Genomic DNA, 26,769 nt, shown 5'->3' on the forward strand with positions numbered 1-26,769 from the left:
GTATTTTCTAAAAGTCATCAAGAAGTAAAATTATTTCATTCTTCAGGAAGAATTAGTTAATCAAATATCCAACTACAAAAAGAGAAGATTCAGGCAATTGCCATCAGATCCGTCCTTTCCACAAGCCATTATTAAGAATATATTACTTGTTGGACTTCCTTAATATTTAAAAGTTTGAGAGAGTTGTCCAGCTAAAAGCAGTATGCAATATACTTTTAGTGTTTAAATATGTTTTTTTTTCTTTTTTTTTAATTTTTTTTTTAATTTATTTTTTTGACAGGCAGAGTGGACAGTGAGAGAGAGACAGAGAGAAAGGTCTTCCTTTTGCCGTTGGTTCACCCTCCAATGGCCGCCGCGGTAGCGCGCTGCAGCCAGCGCACCGCGCTGTTCCAATGGCAGGAGCCAGGTGCTTCTCCTGGTCTCCCATGGGGTGCAGGGCCCAAGCACTTGGGCCATCCTCCACTGCACTCCCTGGCCACAGCAGAGAGCTGGCCTGGAAGAGGGGCAACCGGGACAGGATCGGTGCCCCGACCGGGATTAGAACCCGGTGTGCCGGCGCCGCAAGGCGGAGGATTAGCCTAGTGAGCCGCGGCGCCGGCCTAAATATGTTTTTGAAGGTTAATTCAAAATGTTCATGGAAAAAAACTGAATTAAAAGAACGAATTGAGGAACCAGCACTGTGGGGTAACAGATTAAGCCACTCCCTGTAAATGCCAGTATCCCATATGGTATCCGTATTTCTCAGCTGTTCCACTTCCAATCCAGCTTCCTGCTAATGCACATGGAAAAGCAGCAGAAGGTGACCCAAGTCCTTGGGTCCCTGCACCCACATGGGAGACCCAAATAAAGCTGCTGACTCCTGACTTCAGCCTGGCTCAGACCTAGCTGTTGTGGCCACTTGGGAATTGAACCAGCAGCTAGGCAATCTCTCTCTACCTCCCCTCTCCCCACCTTGTAACTCTGCCTTTCAAATAAAATAAATCTTAAAAAAATAAAAAAGAATTGAAATACATCTCAGCTTTCTCACAATATACATTGTCCAAATATTACTAGAAAGTTTTTTTGCACCAAAATGAGCTCATACTTTTAATTTCGTCTTGCCATGAACGTTTTGAAGGACACTTGCATTAACAGTGCTCTATCCCTTTCTGTTTTCCCAGGTTCTAGAAGAGTGCTTAGAAGATAAAAGGTGCTCATACGTTTCTGCTGAATGGAATAATTGTTGTGTTTTCACTGAATACTGTATTTTCACTGCCATTCATCCATTTTAGGTTAGAAAATTCAACACCAACTTTACATATGTGCAACAATCAGAATTCTGCCTGGAGCCAAACATCACGTATATATTTCAAGTGAGATGTCAAGAAACAGGGAAAAAGTACTGGCAGCCCTGGAGTTCACCCTTCTTTCATAAGACACCTAAAAAAGGTGAGAATATTTATCAACTTTATTCTCTTAGGTTTCGTTTATTTTAACTTTTGTTTCTTTTCTAAGTACATTTTTTTTTCCTGCTTGACTTATACCAGAATTGACAAAACACTCTGAATTGTCATTTTTCTTTGATTTTGTTGAGGCTGACTACAATTGATGCAATAGTCCTCAAACATACCTGGGCATAGAAACTATGTAAGGGTGTTTGTTTGAGATGCATGTTCACCATCCCCACCCCCCAAGGGTCTGATTCCACCATGGGAAGTAGGGAGTTCTCAAAAATCTCATGTGTGCAAATGTCTTATGTTATTGTGGGGTGTAAATTAATCGAAGATCTTGTCTTGAAAAATATTGAGTTACATTAAACTCGTTAAGACATTCTGATAAAAGGGACACAAGTCAAATCTTATCAATAGACATTGGTTAACTACTATATGTAAACCAATCAAAAAGAGTTAAAACATTTAAACTTGAGATTAATTATCCCCTCAACAACAGGATCTTTCAATATTTTCTTCTTCTAAGATCAGCCGAGATCTCATGCGTTCAGGGTGGTATAGCTGTAGAATATTTTCTTATTTTTAATACTGTTATTTTAATTTTATATCCACTTATCCAAGTCATTCTATAACATCTTAGCCAAATGGACTTCAAGTGTAAGAATTTTAAAAAATCTATTTTAGCTGTCATAAAAAAAAAAAAACATAAAAAACAGCCTCATTTATCTGAAGATACCCCCGTACTATAGGTAGCTTATGAACTAGATTTAAAATTTTCCTCTTAAGACTGAAGAATTTAATCATATTCACAGTATTGTTAATATCATTCTTATTACATTTTAGGATTGTGTTTTCAAAATGGTTTGGCATTATTAATAGCAGCCAAATAAGAGGGAGCAAAAGGAGCCCAATGAGCTGAAAAGCTCTTTTAGCGCCCTCTAATGCCTAACTCTTAGGAATACATTAAATGAATAAGTGTCTGTATTTTTTTCCCCAATACTACCAATTCTATCTTCTAAAAATTTGTATTTATTTTAGAGGTGAAGAGAAATAAAAGAGAAACAAATAGGCAGACAGAACTCCTATCTGCTGGTTCACTCCCAAAATGCCCACAACACCTGGGGCTAGGCTGCCAGAGACAGGAATACAAAACTCAGTCCAGGTCTCCCAACCATCACCTGCTGTATATCAGGCTGTCCTCCATAGGTAAGGTTTTAAGTACCAGGAAATAGGGAATAAGAACACCACACCTGCTCTTCAACAGTCTAAACTGAAAGGCTTTTTTTCCTAAGGAGAAAAATTCCTGAAGGGGAAAAATATGCTAAGTACTCCTGAAAACTTGCAGTTATCTAAGTTTAGTATATTAGCTAAGACAAACAAAAGATTATTTTCTTGACACAAATTCTTATTTGAGGAACAGTGAACATGTGCTATGGAAAGTGCTAATATTAAATCTTTTTGAGAATGTGTTTCTTTATTTTTTGTTTGCAAATGCAATTCAAACTTATAATATACAACAGAGAAACACCTGTTATTTACATTTTAATGAATACTAGGGTTTTTTTTTCCTATTCACCTATTTTTCTAGTGATTGATGCTATGGTGTGTATCCTGTTTTATATCCTGATTTTCTTAGTCTAGTTTTTTAAAAACCAATTTAATGGCTGTACAACCTTCCAATTAATGAATGTATTACAATTATTTATTAATTTATCTATTTTTAATTTATGAATGATTTACAATTTATTTATTACAATTATTTATTTAGTAATTTCCTTATTTAAATCATACTAAATATATAATTTGTGCTATTTCCATTTTTTCCTACTATCAACAAACTTATTTGAGTAGGCTTATTTTCAAACTCTCTTATTTCTTTATGTCTAAAAAAGAATTTCATCAAATGTTAAGCATATTTTATTTTTGCCAAAATTTTATTTTTCCCAAAGAAACCTTTTATTTAAGGAATACAAACTTCATGTATTTCATAAATACTACTTTAGTAATATAGTGATTCTTCTCACCATATCAGCCCTCCCACTCACACTCCCACCCTTCATCCTCCTCCCTCTCCCATTCCCAGTCCCATTCTCCACTAAGATTCATTTTCAATTAACTTAATACACAGAAGACCAACTCTGTACTAAGTAAAGATTTCAGCAATTTGCACATTAAAAAAAAAACACCTGTTACTCAATAGTTGAGACAGGCTCTGTTCTTATCTTCCACTTAACAAACTAAAATGAAATAAATCTGAGAACAAGTTTTACAGTTAACTCTCATAATACAACTCATTGAGGACAGAGGTCCTGCATGGGAATTTAGTGCACAGTGACTCCTGTTGTTAATTTAACAATTAACACTCATGTATGACATCAGTGATCACCTGAGGCTCTTGACATGAGCTGCCTAGGCTATGGAAGCTTTTTGAATCCACAAACTCTGTCATTTAGACAAGGCCATAAACAAAGTAGAAGTTCTCTCCTCCCTTCAGAGAAAAGTACATCCTTCTCGATGGCTCCTTCTTTCCACTGGGGTCTCATCCAAAGAGATCCTTCATGTAGATATTTTTTGCCCCAGTGTCTTGGCTTTCCATGCCTGAAATGCTCTCACAGGCTTTTCAGCCAGACCAGAATGCCTTAAGGGCTGATTCCGAGGTCAGAGAACCACATTTTAAAATGCAGATGTATGTTGTCGGCCGGCGCCGTGGCTTAGCAGGCTAATCCTCCGCCTTGCGGCGCCGGCACACGGGGTTCTAGTCCCGGTCGGGGTGCCGGATTCTGTCCCGGTTGCCCCCCTTCCAGGCCAGCTCTCTGCTATGGTCCGGGAAGGCAGTGGAGGATGGCCCAAGTGCTTGGGCCCTGCACCCGCAAGGGAGACCAGGAGAAGCACCTGGCTTCGGATCAGCGAGATGCTCCGGCCGCAGCGGCCATTGGAGTGTGAACCAACGGCAAAAAGGAAGACCTTTCTCTTTGTCTCTCTCTCCCTCACTATCCACTCTGCCTGTCAAAAAAAATAAAATAAAAATAAAAAAATGCAGATGTATGTTGTCAAATATGCCTTATCTTTTTTTCAAAGATTTTATTTATTTATTTGAGAGGTAAAGTTACAGACAGAGAGAGGGAGAGACAGAGAGAAAGGTCTTCCATCTGCTGATTCACTCCCCAAATGGTCATAGCGGCTGGAGCCACGAGGCTCCAAAGTCAGGAGCCAGAGATTATTCCAGGTCTCCCACACCGATGCAGGGGCCCAAGGACTTGGGCCATCTCCTACTGCTTTCCCAGCCCATAGCAGAGAGCTGGATCAGAAGAGGAGCAGCCAGGACACTAATCGGCACCCATAGTGGGCATAGCCAACTATGCCACAGTGCAAGACGCACTTTATAGCAATCTTTAATATTGACTGCTTTTTAAAAAGGTATCATGAAAGGGCAGTCACTCATTCAGTCATGAGACACCCATTTAGCTTCCATCACGTGACAGGCATTGCTAGATGCTTGCCGAACAAAACAGATGGAGATCCTTGCCTTCAAGAAGTTTCATTCTGGGGCTAGCACTGTGGCCTAGTGGTTAAAGTCGCCCCCTGCTGTGCTGGCATTCCCATATGGAATTAAGTCCTGGCTGCTCCACTTCAGATCCAGCTCTCTGGTATGGCCTGGGAAAGCAGTAGAAGATGGCCTAAGTCCTTGGGCCCCTGCACCTGCTTGGGAGACCCAGAAGAAACTCCTGGCTCCTGGCTCCTGGCTCCTGGTTTCAGATTGGAGCGGCTCCGGTCGTTGCAGCTAGGTGGGGAGTGAACCAGCAAAGGGAAGACTTCTCTCCTCTCTCTCTCTCTCTCTCTCTGCCTCTCTGTAACTCTGCCTTTCAAATAAATAAATAAATCTTTAAAAAAGAAGTTTCATTCCAGAGAGGAGGAACACTGAAATCAAGTGTCACCATTACATAATTACATAGCATTGGAAATACAGATATAATAAAAGCAGTAAAGCTCAAACTTCACGGCTAAAGCTTGGATTGTCTCATAATTGGGAAAATGAAAAGGTAGAGTTTCTACCATGCTACGTTAGTTGACCGACGTGTCTAACAGTGGGGTTTTGTGGCAGCTAAACTGTCCCCATAATGGAAGGTCTGTGTAGGAGCAAACAGAGCCTAGGCAAGAAGATTGCCGGCTGCAGAAGTTTCCTGTTTTGGTCTCTAAAATTCTGATGTGTGCATCACTGAAGCGATTTATCACAACACAAGGTGCTTTCTTTTTTTTAAGATTTTTTTTTTTATTTGAAAGACAGAGCTACAGAGACAGGCAGAGACAGAGAGAGAGAGAGAGGTCCTCCATCCATTGGTTCACTTCCCAGATAGCTGCAACAGCTGGAGCTGCGCCTATGCGAAGCCAGGAGCCAGGAGCTTCTTCCAGGTCTCCCACGTGGGTGCAGGGGCCCAAGACCTTGGGCCATCTTCTACTGCTTTCCCAAGCCATAGCAGAGAGCTGGATCGGAAGAGGAGCAGCCAGGACTAGAACCGGCGCCCATATGGGATGCCGGCGCTTCAGGCCAGGGCTTTAACTCGCTGAGCCACAGCGCCGGCCCCTACAAGGTGCTTTCAAAAGGATGCCCAGCAAGCACTGCAGGAGAGATCATAACGCAGAGGCGGCCTGGCTGCAGTCCCCCACCTTCTGGTGTGTCCCTTCTCTGGATCACGCCTGTCCTCAGCCTCTAAAAACCAGGTCTCAGTAAGAAACCAAACCAACTCGTTTGCAGGAAGGTCTACAAATAACATATATGACTCGATCTCTTTTTCTTCCCCCTTAAAATATTTAGATGTTAATGGAAAAGAAAGCCCTATACTAAAAAAGGGAAAGCAAATCAGCTCCTCGGAATGTAACACTGAGCTTTAGCCAACACTGGAGGTATCTCTGGGTAAGAGACCTGCTGTATTCTACCCTAGCATAGTAGTAAGAGACCAGATAAGTGGCTGAAGTGTTGAGTAACTTCAGGAGAGGAAATAATGTTCATTGGATCTTCATTGTGTGCTGGGCACTGGACAATATGCATTTCACATCTGAATTGTCCCTTCTCTGTAAAAGGAGTGTAACTCGGGGCCGGCACCATGGCTCACTTGGTTAATCCTCCACCTGCAGCGCCGGCATCCCATATGGGTGCCGGTTCTAGTCCTGGTTGCTCCTCTTCCAGTCCAGCTCTCTGCTGTGGCCCAGGAGGGCAGTGGAGGATGGCCCAGGTGCTTGGGCGCCTGCACTTGTGTGAGAGACCAGGAAAAGCACCTGGCTCCTGGCTTTGGATCAGTGTGGTGCGCCGGCCATAGCAGCCATTTGGGGGGTGAACCAATGGAAGGAAGACCTTTCTGTCTCTCTCTCTCACTATCTAATGCTATCTGTCAAATAAATAAATAAATAAATAGGAGTATAACTCTTTGGGATTCTTTTTTATTTTTTAGATTTATATTTATTTGAAGGCTGGAGTTACAGAGAGAGAGAGAGAGAGAGAGAGATCTTCCATCCACTGGTTTAGTCCCCAGATGGCTGCAGGGCAAGAGCTGTGCCAGGCTGAACCCAGGAGCCAGGAGCATCTTCTGGGTTTCCCACATGGGTGTGGGGGCCCAAGTACTTGGATCATCTTCTGCTGCTTTTCTACAGGCTATTAGCAGAGAGCTGGATCAGAAGTAGAGCAGCCAGGACATGCACTGGCATCCCCATATGGGATGCCAGCATCACAGGCGGAGGCTTCACCCAATATGACACAACACCGACCCCAGGTGTGTAATTCTTACAGCGTGGATGAAGAGGGTGAGGCCCAGGGAAATGCTGCAGTTTTGCCAAATGTTACCAAGCTGGTAAATGGCAAAGCTGGGCACAACTTGGGCTTTGGGATTCCAGCACCCGCATTATTTATAGTTCTTCCAGTCCCCTTCCTAAGAGACATAGACGGGTCTCACATTGTCCTCCCTCCCCGCTCCTGCACCAGCCACCTGACCAAGTCCTCCTGTACATAGCTAGCAATAAAACTGAGCTTCATTTCCAATGCAGGGTTTGTCAGGAAAACGCAAATACATCAGAAAAGAGCCATTTGATGTTACCAGCCATTTCTACCTTGGCCAGAATACAAGTTGTAGAAGCAGGTTGGGGTTGAGATGATAAGGAAGAAACCCCAGGACTCCAGGAACCTTGGGAGGGGCGAGTCTGAGACAAGGATGCAGTACAGGTGGGAAAGGTGCACTTGCAAAGACTGGACCAGCACACCGAGTAACTACTGCGTTTTCCCACTGGAGATAGTCCAGAAAAGCAGTTTCTCAGAGTGGCCATCTGCACCAGAAACCAGGGCACCTGCTTAAAATGCAGATTCCTGAGCCTGTCACCATGGAGTGATCCTTTTGCAGTGATGCGTAAGAACCAGTGCCATAGAAGTCAGACTCCCTATAAGAAGGGGGAGTGTCATGAAGGATACCACAGGGTATGAACGGGACATGTGGACAGAAAAGGGGAGACCTGGTTGCCCAACCCATCGTGAGTGTTTTCAGGGGGTGGGGAAGGATGGACATGTGAGAGCTACCTCTCATACTGTCTGGTCCCCTCTCGCTTCCTCTTTCCCCCAAGGCTCTGACTGTCCCTTGCCAGCTTGGCAGCACAGAGTCCCAAGAAGCCCAGGACGAAAGCCTGCTGCCCCAGCTCACCTTCCTCACACTACCCTCTTCTGCCCAGATCCTGCCCTGCCTCTGGGTTGAGGCTGCAGTCGAGATGCTGAGAAGCCCGGAGGGCTGCTGACGTTGGAGCTTCTAACCCACCAGCCTGGACAAGTCACTGTTAAATGTCCTGGGGGTTGTAGAGCAGGGCCACAAGGGCCCACAGTAAAGAAGATCATTGATCAGTATAGAAACCCACCCTGAAAGCGTGAACGTCAGTTCCCTAAATCCACTTCCTTCGTGGAACAGGTGAAACAGAGGCTTCCAAGCAGGACAGGCTCGGCACATCTGCACTCCACAGATGGACACGCAGATCCCTTTGGGATGAAGCTAACAGGCTGTGTAACCCTGTGATGACGAGTCAGAGGCCTGCAGGAAGAGCAGTCACGTTTGATGCTGACTAATTAACCTGCTGCGATTGCTGCTTGCCAGAGAAGAGTTTCCCAGAGATAGCGACCATCCTTTTTTTTTTTTTTTTGATGACGATTTTCCAGAGGAAGGCTTGTATGAGCAAGAGACTGAACAACGTCTTGCTTTGTTCTCACAAAACACTACTGATTCCTGGATTAACTCTAAGTCCTTGATGATTCTCATTAATTTTTCAGGACTTTTAGTGACTAAAAGAGAAAAGCAAATCTGAGGCCAATGGAACTAAATATAGGCGACACTAAATGTGACGCAAATGAGATGGTGGCACACAGAGTGTGTCTTCAAAAATTCCATTATCTCCAATTAGAAATTTGTGATTTATCCACGTGGAGGTGGATTATGAATTTGCAGATTCTGTGTTACTACATTGCGCTAAACAGGCACACAGTATTTCTTGAAAAACGAATCCTTTTATTTTATTTTTTAATGCATTTGATAGGAAGAGAGAGAAAGAGGGCGTGCATGCACTCCCATGTACTGTTGCATTTCCCAAATTGCTGCAATGGGCAGGGTTGGGTTGGCCAAAGCTGTGAGTAGGGAACTCAGTCCAGGTCCTCCATATGGGTGGCAGGGGCCCAGTTACTTGATCCATCACCACTGCCTCTCAGGGTCTGTATTAGCAGGAAGGTGGAACTGAAAGCCAGAGCCAGGTATTGAACCCAGGAATCCCGGGTAGAACACAGAAATCTAAACCAACATCTTAACTTCTAAGCCAAATATCTGCCCAAACTAATCAACTTAGACTGAATCTTTTTTGCGTCCTGTCCCTAATAAACCGTCAGGTTTGTCTAGAACAAAAAAGCATCTCAGAGAGGTACGATTTGGCCCAGCTGTTAAGACGCCACTTGAGATGCCCACATCGCATACGGGAGTGCCTGGGTTTGAGTCCCGGCTCAGCTTCTTACTAATATGCACCCTGGGAGGCAGCAGGTGATAGCTCAAGTAGTTGGATCCCAGCCAACCACATGGGAGACCTGGATTAAGTTCCCTGCTCCTGACTTTGATCTGGCCCAGTGCCAGCTAGTATGGGCATTTGGGAAGTGAAGCAGCAAATGGGAAATTTCTGGCTATCCATCTGTCTGTCTCTTTCTTAGCCTCTGCCTTTCAAGCAATTATAAGTAAAATTGTCTTTAAAAGCTCAGAAAAGTTCATAATCTCTCTGAGGTTTGCAACCCACTAATAGAGAATAGAGATTACACTTGTCCATGAGGAAGTAACATCTTCTGTATTAGTTTCCTATGGCTGCTTGATAGCTTAAAACAACATGGCCAGCTCAATAAGCTAATTCTCTGCCTGCGGTGCCAGCACACTGGGTTCTAGCCCTGGTCGGGGTGCCGGATTCTGTCCCGGTTGCCCCTCTTCCAGTCCAGCTCTCTGCTGTGGCCCGGAGTGCAGTGGAGAATGGCCCAAGTCCTTGGGCCCTGCACCCGCATGGGAGACCAGGAGAAGCACCTGGCTCCTGGCTTCAGATCAGCATGCCAGCAGCAGCGGCCATTGGGGGGTGAACCAACAGAAAAAGGAAGACCTTTTTCTCTGTCTCTCTCACTGTCCACTCTGCCTGCAAAAAAAACCAAAAAACCATACATATGTTTTCTTATAATTCTGGAGGTGACAAATCAAAAAGCAGAATCACTGGGCCAAAACCAAAGTGTCAGCAAGGCCATGTTCCTTCTGAAAGCTCCAAAATCCAGGTCGATTTCATTGTCTTTTCCAGATTCTAGAGGCTGCCTGCATTTCTTGACTCATGGCCCCGTCCAGGCCAGAAGCACAGCATCTTTCAGTCTTTCTCTGACTGTCGCCCTTCATTGGATCCACTCATCTAATCTAGGATAATTGTCCCTTCTCAAGTCCCTTTAGCAGTAGAAGGTAATCTACTTACCTGTTCCATGGAATTGGAGCATAGGTAGCACGTTACTTGTCCCACCACATTTCCCCATCAACCCACCCACCACCTACAATCATAATCTTACCAGTCAGGATAATTAGGTAGAATTGAGCAAAAGAAATCAAATCTAGATATCTTAATCAAAAAGGAATTATTGGAAATATAGCTGGAAATCTGTAAAGAAACTGGCAAAATGGCATGAGTAGGATCTGAATGTTGGCAGGAGTCATAACCACAGACAAAATTGCAGCTCAGGAAGAATCTGGTAAGGACCCTGCAGCTGGCAAGTAACTGCCGCCACCTCCTGCCCTGTGTCCTGGACAGCTCACTGAGGTTGCTATCACCAGGCTGGGGGTACAGCTGCTGTCCCCACATTGAAGTCTAGGTGGCTTCCTGAAGCTCTTTGTCATTCAGTCCATAATCTGAGTCTGAGAGTTGGGGAAGACGTATCTTATTGGCTGGGCTTAGGTCTTCAGATTACTGCCAACTGCTGGCTGGGCAGTCTCTGCTCCCTTGAGACTTCCACAATGGGAAGCAATGCCTGCCTGTTACCTATTTTAGGACTCTCATAAAGTATATGTCCTGGTATTGGGCAATGGAAACAAAAGACAAATGTCCATTTGACTGTTCAGACTCGGGGACAGAGGCATGCTATAGCCGAGAGCAAAGCTGCACTTTGGAAGAATTTTTGACCACTTGGTAAATGTGGAAACTGCCCATTTGGGCCTGTGAAAGTCTGCCGCACTTTGACACCAGATTGTATCTCCACACGGTCTACGTCAGTTAGGGCATGGTGGCTGCTGCTTTTACCTTTTCCTCCCCTTATTCTTTCTTTTTAATGATATGACTACATATGTACATTTCTTATCTTCTCCCTATACACACCAGGTACTTACAGCACAAGATTAAAGATAATCTCTTGAGTATGCTATATACACCTGCCATCCTTAATTTACATGGATGACACCCTAATCCACTAAAGGATGACTTGTTTTGACTTGTTTTGCAAGATGTGGTAATAAATTTGTTCTTACATATAGTTTTCTCTGCCCTGGGCTGCTGGTGCCTACCTGATATGTGTGATGACTGTTTGCACCTTGCTAATTGACATGGGCTAGGATCAAATCTATGGTCCAATAATGTTGAATTCCAATCATATATCTGAAATGGCAGTTTGAGAAGATATCACTAAAATGCTGTGAAACAACTGACTTATGAAAATGAGATTAGAAACAGAAACAAAAAGGAGATGCTTGTGCCTTAAGAAAAATAGGAGAGAGGCAAAAAATCTTCAATAATTCAAAAAACACACCTTATATCTTTTGTAATATGACTCCTCTTTCTTGAATAGCTACAGTCTTCTACAAGAGCAGTCCAGAAAGCGTCATGTGTTAGTATGCCCTTACCAACAAGTTTGGGAAGGATGGAAGTAAATAAACTTTAGAGATGTCGATACCTTCTGACCCAGTAATCCCACTTGTAGAAATGCAGCCCTAGGAAACAATCAAAGATATGGAAAGGAAACTCATATATAATGATATCTATCCAAAAAAATAGTGATAAAAAATAAGAACTTGCAAGCAGTCTAAAAGCCTGACAACAGTATTAGTTGATGCTTATTAAGGTTTTAATCTGTGTCAAATACAGTATTAAGTGCCTGCTATGAACTATCTCATCAAACCTCATCAGTGAAGCACTGCTATTATCCAATTTTACAAATGAAGAAACTGAGTCACAGGGAAGTTAAGCAACTTGCCCTGGGCCATGCTACTGCAAGTGGTGCAGGCAGAACTTGGACTAAATTTCATTTGAGTTCACTGTTGGTGTTTGGAATCACCAAGTCCTATACTTTCTCAGTAAGGAAAGAGTAGAGTACAATCACAATGGGATAGTGGGGTGCTTTGAACAATTTTTAATAAAATGAGGAAATGTTCGCTATATAACATTGAGTGAAGGAGATAGTATACAACATTTGTTAAAGAGTATCATCTCCACTAGGGCACGGACATACATAAAAACACTGCTAACAAACATAAAAAATGATTGTTTCTAGTTTGTGGACAAATAAACAATTGTGTTTTCATTTCTAAGCTTTTCAAGCATCCTAAAATTAGCATATATTGCTTGTACAATCAAGGAATACAGTTGAGTGTTTTGCTTTGTTTTGTTTTAAAGATTCAATTATTTGCTTGAAAGACAGAGTTACAGAGAGGGAAAGGCAGAGGCAGAAAAAGAGAGAGGTCTTACATCTGCTGGTTCACTCCCCAAATGGCCTCAACGGCCAGAACTGGGCCAGACTGAAGTCAGGAACCAGGAGCTCCATCTGGGTCTCCCACACAGGCGCAGGGCTCCAAACACTTGGACCATCCTCTCCTGCTTTCCCAGACCACTAGCAGAGAGGTAGATCAGAAGTGCGGCAGCCAGGACTCAAACCAGCACCCAAAGGCTTAACCCGCTACCCCACAGGGCTGGCCCACTGTGGTGTGGTCTGAAGCCCAGCAAAGCCAGAGCACCTGCTAGAGGGACTGCCTTTGCCTGACTGTTCCAAGCCCACCCTGAGCGTCCTGCTGAAGTGAGGTTATTAGTTAATGGGACTGGTGATCAGGACACCCTCTGTGTCAGAGCTGCCTGGGATTTTCTACTCTTCAGTGTCTATCTAGGCACTTGGAACAAGTTATTCATTCTTTCTACACGTTTCCTTGTCCATGAAATGAGGACAATATTATGATCTTCATGACTGGGTTGTTGTTGTGATTGAGAGACAGTATGTTGCCTGAACCATAATCAGAACACATTAATGATTCCTTAGAAAGGATAACAAAAAACATTACCCCAAGGTAGACAGAGAGCAGAGCTGAGGCGATGACTTGGCACCATCGCTAAGAGAGAGATGCAAAACATTACAATATTTCTCAAGTCAGGTTTGATTAAATTAACCTGGTATTGCATGGACCAAAGAATGTAGTCAAGAATAAGAGATGGCATTTCTTGTTTGAAACCACTACAAATTCCCTACACACTGCCTACTGCAATGTCTGTGCATAAGCTACATAAAAACTTTTCCTAAATTAGAAATGACCTGGGGGCCAGCGCCGTGGCTCAGTTGGTTAATCCTCCACCTGCGGTGCCAGCATCCCATATGGGTGTCGGGTTCTGTCCCAGTTGTTCCTCTTCCAGTCCAGCTCTCTGCTGTGACCCGGGAAGGCAGTGGAGGATGGCCCAAGTGCTTGGGCCCTGCACCCGCAAGGGAGACCAGGAAGAAGCACCTGGCTCCTGGCTTTGGATCGGCGCAGCGCCTTCTGTAGCAGCCATTTGGGGAGTGAACCAATGGAAGGAAGACCTTTCTCTCTCTCACTCTCTCTCTCACTGTCTGTGACTCTACCTGTCAAATAAAAAAAAAAGAAGTTATAAAAAAAAGAAATGACTTGGTTTTTCAAGTGTACTCAATTATGTCCTGTGTAATAATTATAATAGTAATAGTATAGTAAAGGCATAATTTAAGACTCTGCTGTGGGGAGAGATAGAATTGTCCCCTATGAACATAATGCCACAGCCCTCAAATAAATAATGAAAATATCATTTTCCAGCACCTTCTTCTAGCACTTTAGGCAACATACTGATGATTACAGCTGGTTGTAAAAGTTCTGTGTGTGTGTGTGTGTGTGTATGTTCTATTATCATGTGTGGATGCTTTTGTCTGTTAAAATACTTGAAAACCGGCCAGCGCCGCGGCTCAATAGGCTAATCCTCTGCCTGCGGTGCCGGCACACGGGGTTCTAGTCCCGGTCGGGGCGCCGATTCTGTCCCAGTTGCCCCTCTTCCAGGCCAGCCCTCTGCTGTGGCCCGGGAGTGCAGTGGAGGATGGCCCAAGTCCTTGGGCCCTGCACCCGCATGGGAGACCAGGAGAAGCACCTGGCTCCTGGCTTCGGATCAGCGCGGTGCCGCAGTGGCCATTGGAGGGTGAACCAACGGCAAAAAGGAAGACCTTTCTCTCTGTCTCTCTCTCTCTCACTATCTACTCTGCCTTTCCAAAAAAAAAAAAAAAAACCTTGAAAACCCTATATTAACAGCATTTAAGTAAGGAAGATATGATTAGGTGTGGTTCTTTTCTCCTCTTTTCATTTTTCCTATTAAAAATATTTCCCTATTATAATCACTGCTTTTATAGTGAGCAGTGTTAAGTATGATTTAAGAAGAAATGACCTATCCACTTGGTGGCAGTATGCCTTGAAGAATATCCTCTGTGTGACTTCATTTCAGTCCTATGCTAAAAATGTTATCATAGACTTGATTTTTCTTTCACAATCTTGTTCATAAGTTGATTTATTTCAGATATCTGATGCTTTGTGAAATTACCCTGTGATAATTAAGCATTTCTTTTAAATGAGTTAGTTAATCTAATTTAAATTAATGCACTTGTTTGATTTGAAACTGATAACAGACTCTAAAAGGAAAATTATGTTTATTCTTTCTTAGGGCTAATAAAGCCCTATTCCAGATCTAAAACTTATTTTTATACAGTATAAATTAGTAACTGAACCAAGTTTCATTGCCAAATAACCCCCTGCAGTTGATACAACAGAATTACATTAACCTGCATTAAAAGCCAATAGAACCATTCATCCAGTTTAAATAAAACTACTAACCTAAAAATAATCTGTTAAAACAAAAATAATATAGCAACATATGCTATAAACCCATGATTTTGCCAAATTGCAAACTGTGTTACATTTTAATGTAATATTTCTATTCTTAAATTTCAAAATAATGTAGCATCTGCTTGAGCTCCCTGAGAGTGAACATTGGCCTACAAAGTACTGATTCAGATGAAAAAACCTGGCCTTGCGGACATAACCGTATTCCCCGGGGCCTAATGAAACAACATACCCAGAGAGCAAAAGAAATTTGTAAAGCACTGAGAAGCTAAAGAGAGTTTCTGATTCATCACAATTCACAGGAACCCTTTTCCAGTCGCTGTGGAGAAACCAGAATAAAAGCATAGGAAAGAATTTTTGGAGTTTCTGATGTTTTCATCTTCTACAATCCTCTACCAATTGTTCTCAGAAAAATGCCCTCCACGTGATCCTGTGCCCGCACCCAAATTAGCCTTTTACAAAACCTTCCAGTGACCCACAGGAACCTTTTTGTTGTGAAATGTGTGATCCTTTTCTCAAAGAGAGTCCCAGGCTCCTCGGTCCTCGTGGCTTATCACACAAGCCTGTGAGATTTCAATGACAGAGATGCGTCAAGTTGCAATTTCTCCCTAGCTGCAAAAGTCATTTTTTGAAAAGAACAATCTGGACCCCAAAACTTGAATGACTGAATAAATAGCCTTTGAAGCATTTTCGGGGATCCAGACCTGAGAACCATCTTTAGCCACATCAGCCAAGAGAACTGTGTCCTTGAAGTCACCTCTGGCAGCTTTTAATTATCAGGAGGGAGGAGCTGGGCAAAGCCACTGCAGGATTCTTTTGAATTCAGAATGAAAGCAAGTTAGCTGCCAAGGCTGCTCACCCCACCCCGGTCCGAAGCTTTCATTAGCAAGGGCCCTGACAGCCTTGATGACTAGACAGGGCTGGCCAGGATCTTTGCAAGAAAGCAGCAGAGAGGAGTCATTAACGTTCCACCCCTGTGTTACAACCCCAAAATGTCTGCTAATCAAAATCCAGCTTCTTATGCAGAGCCAAGAGAGGTTGAGCAGCGCCCCAAAGATTGCACAAAAGCAAAAGTGACGCATCTTGGAGGCTATTAAGGAAACTCAAACTTGATTACATCATCTGTTGGGAGGAATCGTGTAGAAAGCAGTCGCTGGGCATTTTTCTGGCTCCAGTGAAATAAAGTTCCTTGGGATTTGTTGTCTGGAAGCCTCAGGAAATTAGGGGACACGCCCTGAAGTTTTACAAACCCTAGGTAATTTTTCATTGCCCTTGCTGTGTGTCTTCCTTTGAGATTCACCCAATTAAATAAAAAAGAGAGCCACACTCAAAGCCATTGCTTTTATGCCATCTTTCAAACTGATTAAAGTTTCAGATTGACTTTAATCACCTCTAACTGAGGAGAAACCAGGCAGCCTGAGTGCAAAATGTGAGAAGCTAAGGCTCTTCTCTTTTTGTTTAAGTTTCCCAGGTCATGCCAGAATCAGTCCACCACGATACCCGGAACTCTGGCCTTCTACTTGCTTCCACCTTTAAAGAACACCACTTTATTTCTGGTAAGAAAACACCATTTGGGCTGTTGGGGTGCTCTTTAGTAAATATTCATTTTAACCCTCCATGTTAAACAATCATGGATCAGACCCAAGTTTCTGGATTACAAGGTGTGCTATGCATTTTCTACAGGAAAATAATCGACCAACCACAAATATCTGCTTAAAACTCAATTTAGAGTGGGTTAGGTGGAATATACCTGCTTTTGCCATGGATTGGATACCTTCTCATTTCAATAGCCGCCATGTCTCAAGACCCAAAACTTCTTTCTAAAATGTCATAATTTGTCTACCGTGGGCTAAGAGTTTGATGTGTCACCTTTTTCAATCTTTGAAACAAGCCCGGGGAGGTGCTGTATATCCATCTTATAATGAGAAAACCGAAGCTCACAGAGCTAAGACACTTATCCAAGGCCACACAGCCGCTAAGTGGCAGACAAAAATCCAAACCCTGTTCTACATCCTGAAGTCTGTACTCATTCAAACCAGCTCCCATGTTGTGAGTATGACCGAGTGTTCTTCTGTTGAGGAGCAAAGCTTAATGTTTCAGATATGAAAAAAAATTAGGTCAAGTTGTGCAAGGAACAAATAAGACTCTAAATATAAATTTCAAATGAAAAAAAACTTTAGACAGGACCATCTCACCGTTAATCTCACGTGGACCATTTGTCTCCTTACATAGAAATAAGGCAGGAATAGGACAAGAATTTTTCAGGTTACATTGGTATTCTTTGCATTTTTTGTTTATTTATTCAATGAACATTCATTCAACAACCCCTATGTGCCAGGCACTGTCCCGGGTACTGCAGGATCAGCCGTGCAAACTATGAACCAACCAAGCCCCTGTCTGCATGGTGCTTCCTTGCTAGACAGACAGGGGAGGAAAGCCACGAAGAAGACAGCAAGTACAGTGGTGGTGATGTGTCCCAGAGGAGCATTAAACGAGGTTAGGGCATTTTGAGTATGTAGATGTGAATCAGCTGTAAGCCAAGGGCTGTGCCTAGGTTCTGTATGGATCCCTGAAGCCCAGATGCCTACATAGACCTACACCTCCATGTTTCCGTGGGAACTGTGGAGGCTAGGAGCTCACAGCAGCTTTATTGGGTCTGTACTATGATCTCTATCTCACACAACAGAAAACCTGGCCTTAGCGAGTTTCAGATTATGACAGAGGGTCACAGTGTTGATAGGTGGCAGAGCTCAATTTGAACCCAGGTATCTCAAGGGGTGCTCATGGTCACTTTGCTCTACTCTTTAGATCCCTTTGCCTGGCACAGTGATAACTTGGGGGTGTTCTGTCCTCCTCCAGGCACTAAAGCCCAAGGGTGTTTGTAAGCCTGGACATCACCCTCCCCCCACCCCCCATTTGTTGTTTCAAATACTCAGCAGTAGGTCTTTCGCCCTAGGAAAACACTAATTCTATAGCCCTCTGTGATTTTGGAGTAATCTAAAGCCACACAGGCCCTGTCCACCATTTTGCTTTAGAAGAGGGGCTGGAGACCAACATGTGTACGGTAGGCACAGATGGGGACTAACTAGGGTGGAGCCTATACAGTGTCTGCCACATGGTAAGTATCTAATTCATATTTGTAGGAAGAAGGGAGGGAGCAGGAGGGATGGAAGGAAGGCCATTACTCATCACAGTCTCCAAATTCCAATGCGTAAGCCATGTCTCAACAACCTTCCATAGGTATTTGAAGATAGGGTTTTTCATAGCCCATGTAGAAAATGTGGTGATCCTGCTGGGTAACACTTGCTGAATAAATTATATTAATTGCTTAAATTTTTAGAAAATAGATTCAACTTCAAAATTCAAGAGTAGCATTTTTATAATAAGTGTGAGTGCAAGGTAGATGGCATTTGTTTCTTTTTTATAACACATTGTTCAACACAGAGTGAATGTCCTTTCTTAACAAGAAAAAATTCATGAACAATAAATTTTGAAGAATGATGACGCATTGCATGTAAATTTTATTGTGCACAAAAAGTTAAAAAAGAACACCTCAGTTGTGATTGTGGTCAGCTTTAGATCCTGTTACAGGCAGTTGGGAATTCTCCCCTGTGTCAGACAAACCAAATGAGGTTCATCACTGAAAATATTTATATCAGATATGCACTCACAAACTGACCACATGGGCTGGAGATGCACTTCCAGAAACCCACTGACATCAGATATGTGCAGCTTGATGTTCTCAAACAAGCAGTTGTTTCCTGGGGTACAGGTGTGCAGATCGGAAGAGCAGGCACCTTACAGTCCGAGGTAAAGGGTAATTTTGCTTCCTTCTTCCCTCTTTCCTCAAGACCAGTGACTTTCACTTTGAGCAGAGTAGGGCGGATGATGAACACTAGTGCAGTTAACATTATTTTGCTTTCCTTCCATTAGACAGCAGGCAAGACACTGGACTTCTCTTGGGAATGATCATCCTTGCTGTGATGCTGTCGATTCTTTCTTTGATTGGGATATTTAACAGAACACTCCGAACTGGGTAGGTCTTTGTAGAATTTCTCTTTTCCAACCTCGACTAAATATGTACCATCAAACTGTTGTCAATTCAGTTATCTACAAGGAAAATCCATGAACGTTTTCATTCAGAAAGAGGAAAATGAAAGCAGCAATGTAAGATGACTATCAATCCCTGCTAGACTCTGTTCAAAAATCATTTATTTAGTCCTCACTGTGACCCTGCCGGAAAAGCTCTGTGGCCCATTTTACAGATGATAACACGAGGCTCAGGGAGAGGATGAGTCCTCCACCCACAGTCACTGAGCACAAACCCAGAAGTCCAGACACAACTGAAACCAAAACTCACGTTCTCTTCGACAAGATCCAGCCTTTTTCACTGTGCTTCCAATTTATCTGCTGCGCGCAGATTCTGTAAAGTGGTTAAGTCATCGTCTTCCTTGAGCCTACCAAACCCTCTGAATCAGTGTGCAGAGACAGGAGGCAGGTTTGCCTTTGTCACTTGGTTACCAATTGGGTTGATGATCCAGCATCCAGTCCCACAACACCTTCCTGGCCTCCTTCCATCAGGTGTAATTTTTCCAATATCAGTATCAATAAGGAAGTATGCCTTGTTATTGAAAATGAAACTTTGAGGAAAGCAAGGCCTCTGGGTTTCTACATTTTACTGGATGCTTGGAGATTTCTCATCTGTTAACAGACAAGTTGTTTCTTGTGGCAGTCGCCCAGTATACCCAATTAGTCACAGATTTTGACACATACGCACAGTCTTTGCCAGACTCACACTGAGTTTCTCTTTCTTGCCATCACTTGCTTCGTGAGATCATCTCTCTTTTAAATTTGTAATCAAAATGCGGTAGGAAGATTTTAAGTGAGCTATTCTGAATAAAGTATACTCATGATTTCTTATCTACATATGCTTTTTCATCAGAACTTTTGTAACATTTCAGAATTTAAATTACACATTAATAAATGTGTTCCTAATGCCATTGTGAGTTGGGCAAACTAATATGGAATTATATTTACTTTAGATTTTTAAAATATTTGATTATAAAATCCTTTGTATTATCTTAACTTCCAACTAATACCACATAAAAATATCAATATTTGTGCTATTATCCAAAGATGCCCTGGTTAGTGTGAACTTATAAGTACTGTTAAATTTTCTACTAAGAATAACCTAAAATTTTCCACTGGTAATAACAAATAAGGAAGCAAGGTAATCCTTTGATAATTTTATTATCTAAATAAGTACTTCTTTTAAAAGATAAAAGAAACAAGAGATAATATAGACATTTACGTATGAGCAGACATGGTTAATATAACCATACATTATTTATAAAAGCCTTATACAAGAAACAGAAATAGACTAGACAACAAATATTTTAAACATAATGAAACCAAGAGCAGGTAAATACACATACATGTGCTCTCCATGTATCAGTGTGCTATATAAAAACTTTGCTACAATAGAATAGACTTACTGTGATTTGGTCTAATTGTAAATATAGTAAGAGAATATGAATTAGTTTTAAAAACTGAATCATAAACCATTATATAAATATGTGTAAAGAAACCATTTTTACCCTAAAGTCCAAGAGCAAATTGGACCCGTGAAGTTCATTTAGCCATTCAGTTGTTAATGGAAGTCCTTAGAGACCCTGTAAAACAGATAAACAGGTCTGATCCGTCGTTCCCGGGTATATGGCTAACAAGTAGAAACATGCCTGAGATCAGTTTAGTCTCTCCTAAGTTCCTGGCACCACCTTCTTGCTCAAACCACTTTGTAGAGTCAACTCAGAAACTGTTGGTTCTGAGGAGCTGCTTGGGAGAAAAGAGGACACTGACAGCTTCTCTCTCTTTTTTGCACCATCCTATTCCAATGATCCTTAATAAGCACACTCTAAATAGAAATCAGCCTCAGGGGCCGGCTTTGTGGCATAGCAGGTAAAGCCACCACCTGCAACACTGGCAGCCACATGGGCTGCAGTTCAAGTCCCGGCTGCACCACTTCAGATCCAGCTCTCTGCAAATATGCCTGAGAAAGCAGCAGAAGATGGCCCAAGTGCTTGAGCCCCTGCACCCACCTGGAAGACCTAGAAGAAGCCCCTGGCTCCAGGCTTCTGCTTGGCCCAGCCCCAACCACTGTGGCCATTTGGGAAGTGAACCAGCAGATGGAAGATCTCTCTCCCTCTGTGTCGTCCTCTGTCTCAGTGTAACTCTTTCAAATAAATAAATAAATCTTAAAAAAAAAATAGCAGTTCCACAAAACCGCAAGGCAAAGTTACCCATCTCCTACTCCCTCCATATTAAAAAAGCTTGGAAGCACCACTACCATTGCAACCCTATCTGGAATAATTACAAAATTCAGAATTAGAATTGCCTGAATTCCAGAATTTCACTAAATAACATTTTCTTCTTTAATACCATGTAGTTGTGGTCACCTTGGAAAAGTCTATAAAATATCCTTTACATTTTTCAAACTCTCCCACTCTGCTGCTAGTGGTTTGCCAAATGTAGCATGCGTACAGTTTCACTGCCAGAGTGGTTCTCCCAGTTACTTGAATCTAGTGTGAGTGTTTTGAAGTGTTGCTGCTCATTAGAAAGAATTAGACCTCCAAAAACAGGAGGAAAATCTGAAAAATATTCAGTCAACTTCCTACTGAAGTTTCTTGAGAGGAAACCTTAGTTCCTGTATCAGAAAATTTGATTTTTTTTATTCCTGTGCACAACTTTTTACAATGATGCATAATGAATGATTTACCATAATGGGATAAGTAGCTATGATAAGAAGCCTCCTGTGAAGTTTTGTTGCCAAGTGACTGTGCCTAACACAACCAACAAGAAAGTAAGTATATACATTATATTACATACATCCATAAACTCTTTTCCAAAATCTGTGCATTTTAGAATTGTAGTCAAAAGACTACACAAGGTCCTTCACAAAGTTTATGGAAAATGGAATTAAAAGTCTATTTTGATGCAAAAAATCTTTGAAGTCCACACAATTTTTATATGTATTTTTCATATACTTTTTTTGAAATGGATTTATTTATGTATTTGAAAGGCAGAGAGAGTGAGAGCGAAAGCAAGAGCAAGAGAGAGAGAGAGAGAGAGAGAATCTTTCCTTTGTTAGTTCACTCCCAAACGCCCACAACAACCCAGGCTATAGCCAGGATAGGAACCAGGACTCCATATAGAATCCACGAGTCCCAAGCATTGATTTAACCTGCTGTGCCACAATGCCCACCCCTCTCAGAAACTTTTTGAAGACCTCTCATATGCATAAATTTCCTTGATATTTTGCACCAAAAAAATTATCCTTTAATTCCACTTTCCATTAATTTTTTGAAGTCCACTGGCAGATCAGAACTACAGGACAAAACTTTCGCTGGGCCTCCCATCCACTCCCCACCTCATCATCTCCTTACTGGGATGATTTCCTTATTCACACTTCAGAAAACTTGGTTTTTATTGTGATTTGCAGTTTAGTTGACATCCTAATCTCCTATATGATTACCTGCACCAAATACTAAAGTGATATCTTCTTAATATGTCACTTTTGTTTTTTAGAATTAAAAGAAGAATCTTATTGCTAATACCAAAGTGGCTTTATGAAGACATTCCTAATATGGAAAACAGTAATGTTGTGAAAATGCTGCAGGTAACTAAACACCATCTAACAAAACCTCAGTGGCATTTGAGACAATCTAATACCTAATCTAGAATTCCCCATTCAAATGAATAAATGTGTAGACATAGTAACATAATCGTAAACAACTATACTAACCAAATTGCACATATTTCAGATCCTGCTTAACAGAGATGAGAGACTAGAGATAGGAGAAGAAATGAGCGAGAGAGAAAGAGAAGGAAGGAAGGAAGAAAGGAAGGGAGGGAGGAAGGGAGGGAGGGAAGGAAGGAAGGAAGGAAGGAAGGAAGGAAGGAAGGAAGGAAGGAAGGAAGGGTCAGTGCAATAGAAAAGTTAGGGGAAGATTCTGGGACAGGTGCAAGAGTCACTTGGTGACCAAGCAATGGTAGGTGTCTTCAGAAACAAAGGAAGGAGGACAGGAAGAGGAGCTCGCTGGGTTGAGGAGCCTCAAAGACTCAGAGGGACGTCTGTCTTACATGTGATGGAACAGTAGGTGGAGCCCATGGAGGGCCTCACTTCATTCTGCAGACTCCCTGCAATGTGAGAACATTAATGGGAGAAGACTGTGGAAGATGGAGTCACCAGGGATGAGCCAGGTTTCCATTTCAGCAAAGGAGAGAAGAGCATGCATCGGGAAGACCCTGAGGATATAAGGTCTTTGCTGGTTTGCGGGGTGGGTAGCATCCATTAAGTGTGTTTCTGCTATTTTCTGGCACTCTTCTTGGTAAACAAGGCGCTCACAACCCGGCCAGGGGGTCAGACACAGCATCCAAGTATTGCCATGTAGTGTTAGAAGTGCAGCGACAGAAATGAACCCAGACATACAATGGGAGCAGAGAAGAAACACAATGAAAGATGAGAAGGACTTGCTTAGTGGAAAGAGAGAACATTCAAAGTGGAGGGGACAGCATGAGCAAGGGTAAAGAGGTGAAAACAGCACGTGGGGTAGGAAGACAAGGTGTTTGGTGAAACAAATAAAAGTGGTTCTGTTTAAAGCTTCATTGAGCCCACTAACCAATACTCTCTCCAGCATATATCATCTGAACAAAGGTTATCGAAGTTAAAAATAAGCTTTTGAGTTTGAACCATTGGTCAACAGAATGGAACAAAGTCTAAGACCCACTACCCAAGACCCTCTGTGATCTGATCCCAGTTGCTTTCTAGCATTATTCCAGTCGTCCTCCTGTCACAGCTTGTGATAAAGCAGCACCCATCATGTTGTTTCTGTCAAAACCTGGTGGCCCCCCCCCGTGGAGCTGGGCCCAAAGAAAAGTTGAATGGCACCCCATGCCACTGTACTCAAACTCCTCTTCTTTGCCTAACTCCCTTCCTCTTTTGGGCTCCTGGAATTAGAGGTGAACCCTGGGGTTTCACCTGATGAGGTGGTTTTCTGCCCAAGAGATTAAGGAATGGTGTTGTAGTCTGTTTGGACAGCCCTAACAGAATACCATAGACTGACTGGCTTAAATAAGACATTTCTATCTCCCAGTTTCAGAGGCTGAGAAGTCAAAGGTCAAGGGGCTGGCCACCTGTGTTCCTGGCAAGGGCTCTCCTGCAGGTGGCTGCTTTCTCACGTTGCAGGGAGAGAAAGAGAGATCATCTCTCCCATGTCCCTTCTTCACCTACCCCATTCATTCATCAAGGTGCCAGTCCTGCAACCTAATTACTTCCCCTGGACCACACCTCCAAATAACATACCATTGGCTTCCACAGACCAGTTTGGAGGGGAGATATAAGCACTCAGGTGGTGATAACTTTATAATTATGTTGCATCAGAGTTATTTGTCCTGGGAGGGCAGCCACGAGCTAGAAGGTCTCCAGTCCATTTCTTGACAGAAAAGTCGTCAGCCGGTTCTGATCATCACAGACAGATCTGAACTGTGAGTAGCTTTAGTGCCTTTAAAACCTCAGCACAAGGCACTTATCACAACCTCATTCTCAATATACAAGGAACATAGTCTTCTACCCCCCTTTCCCTTGATTCAAGCAGCAACCTATTTTCTTGGCATAGGCTCCATAAAATTAAGAAATATCCCAACATAGGCAAAAGCCCAACTTTTAAAAGACCCCAAAATAATGTGCAAGATTCTCCTTTCTCTTTAAAATTTTTTAACCAAGAGATGTGATTAATACATGGATTATTTTTATTATTCCTTTCCTTTGGTCTCCTTATGGGAGAATTTAATAAGGATTTGGAAGTAAGCAGAATAAAGAAAAGACAAAAGAAGGAAATCACAGGGGAAGACAAACAACTTCAGAAAAGGTGGGGAGGAAGGAAGGTTGAGGGAAAGCAAAATTTCAGCCCTTATTCAATTGCTCAGTTGGTCTTTTAAAAGTTATTTTTGGGAGGTAACGTTAAACAATGTTGTTTATTCCTAGGAAAAAAGTGAATTTATGAATCATAACCCCAGTGAACAAGTCCTATATGTGGATCCCATGATTACAGAGATAGGAGAAATCCTTCTCCCAGAAGGACACAAGCCTACAGACTCTGAGAAGGAAAAGAATACAGGCTCCCTGGAGACAAGAGACTGCCCGCAGAAGTCTCTGCCTGCCAGTTCTACACTCGTGTATATTCCTGACCTCCACACTGGATATAAGCCCCAGATTTCACACTTTCTCAACAGCCATGATGAGAGAGACTCCTCAACTCTTGAAGCACCAGTGGATGCCTTAGACCTGGGAAAGGACCCACGGTTAAAAAAATACCCAGATTTTGCTTTTTCTATTTCCAGCATGAATTCACTGAGCAACACACTACTTCTTGAAGAATTAAGCCTCATTTTAAACCAAGGGGAATGTATCATACACAACTCAGTAGAGGGAGGAGCCAGCACGCTTTTGGAAAATGACGCACCCAAGGAGCCCATTCCAGAACAGACCTTTCTGCCTGACGAATTTGTCTCCTGTTTGGGGATCATGAATGAGGAATTGCCATCTACTGATTCTTACTTTCCGCAAAATATTTTGGAAAGCAACTTCAACAGGATTTCACTCTTGGAAAAGTAGAGCTGGATGGTCAGAAGCAATATGGGAGCATAACCTTGCAGCTGGAAATTGAATCTCCTCCTCAATAGGTATTCGATTTGGCCTCATTTTGAAAAATCAGAGAATTCAGATCCAAAGATGGAATATACTTTGAAGTCAGGAGGAAAGCAGCATTACCGTATTTGTGTTTAAAGTATCAGCTGTTTCCTCTTTATGGCCTCTCAATGAAAGAGGTGGAGCAGTTCTCTGCATTGTATGAAGTAAATACAGGGGGCCAGCGCTGTGGCATAGCGGGTAAAGCCGCCTGCTCTGGTGCCGGCATTCCATATGGGCGCCAGTTCAAGACCCGGCTGTTCCACTTCTGATCCAGCTCTCTGCTATGGCCTTGGAAAGCAGTAGAAGACGGCCCAAGTCCTTGGGCCCCTGCACCCACATGGGAGATCAGGAATAAGCTCCTGGTTCCTGGCGTCAGATCGACGCAGCTCCGGCTGTTGCGGCCAATTGGGGAGTGAACCAGAGGATGGAAGACCTCTCTCTCTCCTTCTGCATCTCCTTCTCTCGGTGTAACTCTGACTTGCAAATAAATAAAATAAAAATCTTAAAAAAATATGAGTGATACAAAATATGTGGCAGGAAATTAAACACTGAAAACTTCTTTAAATGAATTTATATAATTGCAAATGGAGAATCAAGGTTACTTTTCATGATCAGATAAAAAAACTTTACATTAGTATTTCATGATCAGATAAAAATATAGCCCCAAACAACAAAATAAGTAGAAGACAGAGGAGCAGTTAATTAGCATGTTTGCTGAGTTATTTTTTCCGCTACTTTCCATTCAGGGAAAAGATCAGGGGTTTGATTTCTCCTGAGTGTGATTCTGGTATAGAAGAGTTGTAGAACAGTGAAGTGTGGAAATAATAAATTGGCTGTCTTCATTCAAGTGAAGAGTGATGGTATTGTCCTCCCATAGTGAGACTGCTGTCTTACTTCACTGTAATAACACTTGTGAGAAGTAGTAGATGCAGGG

General features: G+C 42.5%; 1 protein-coding gene across 1 annotated transcript in view; it reads left to right on the forward strand.

Moving 5' to 3' along the window:
• The window catches only part of IL23R (interleukin 23 receptor), a 73,773-nt gene extending 48,013 nt beyond the window's left edge, over nucleotides 1-25,760 (forward strand). The window contains exons 6-10 of the mRNA XM_062193387.1: nucleotides 1,272-1,428; nucleotides 16,552-16,644; nucleotides 19,022-19,124; nucleotides 22,673-22,763; nucleotides 25,131-25,760. Of these exons, the coding sequence (XP_062049371.1) occupies nucleotides 1,272-1,428; nucleotides 16,552-16,644; nucleotides 19,022-19,124; nucleotides 22,673-22,763; nucleotides 25,131-25,760 (1,074 nt within the window). The remainder of the gene's footprint in view (nucleotides 1-1,271; nucleotides 1,429-16,551; nucleotides 16,645-19,021; nucleotides 19,125-22,672; nucleotides 22,764-25,130) is intronic.
• The last annotated feature ends 1,009 nt before the right edge of the window (nucleotides 25,761-26,769 follow it).

The sequence above is a fragment of the Lepus europaeus genome, chromosome 5 (assembly GCF_033115175.1).
Source record: "Lepus europaeus isolate LE1 chromosome 5, mLepTim1.pri, whole genome shotgun sequence".
NCBI lineage: Eukaryota > Metazoa > Chordata > Mammalia > Lagomorpha > Leporidae > Lepus > Lepus europaeus.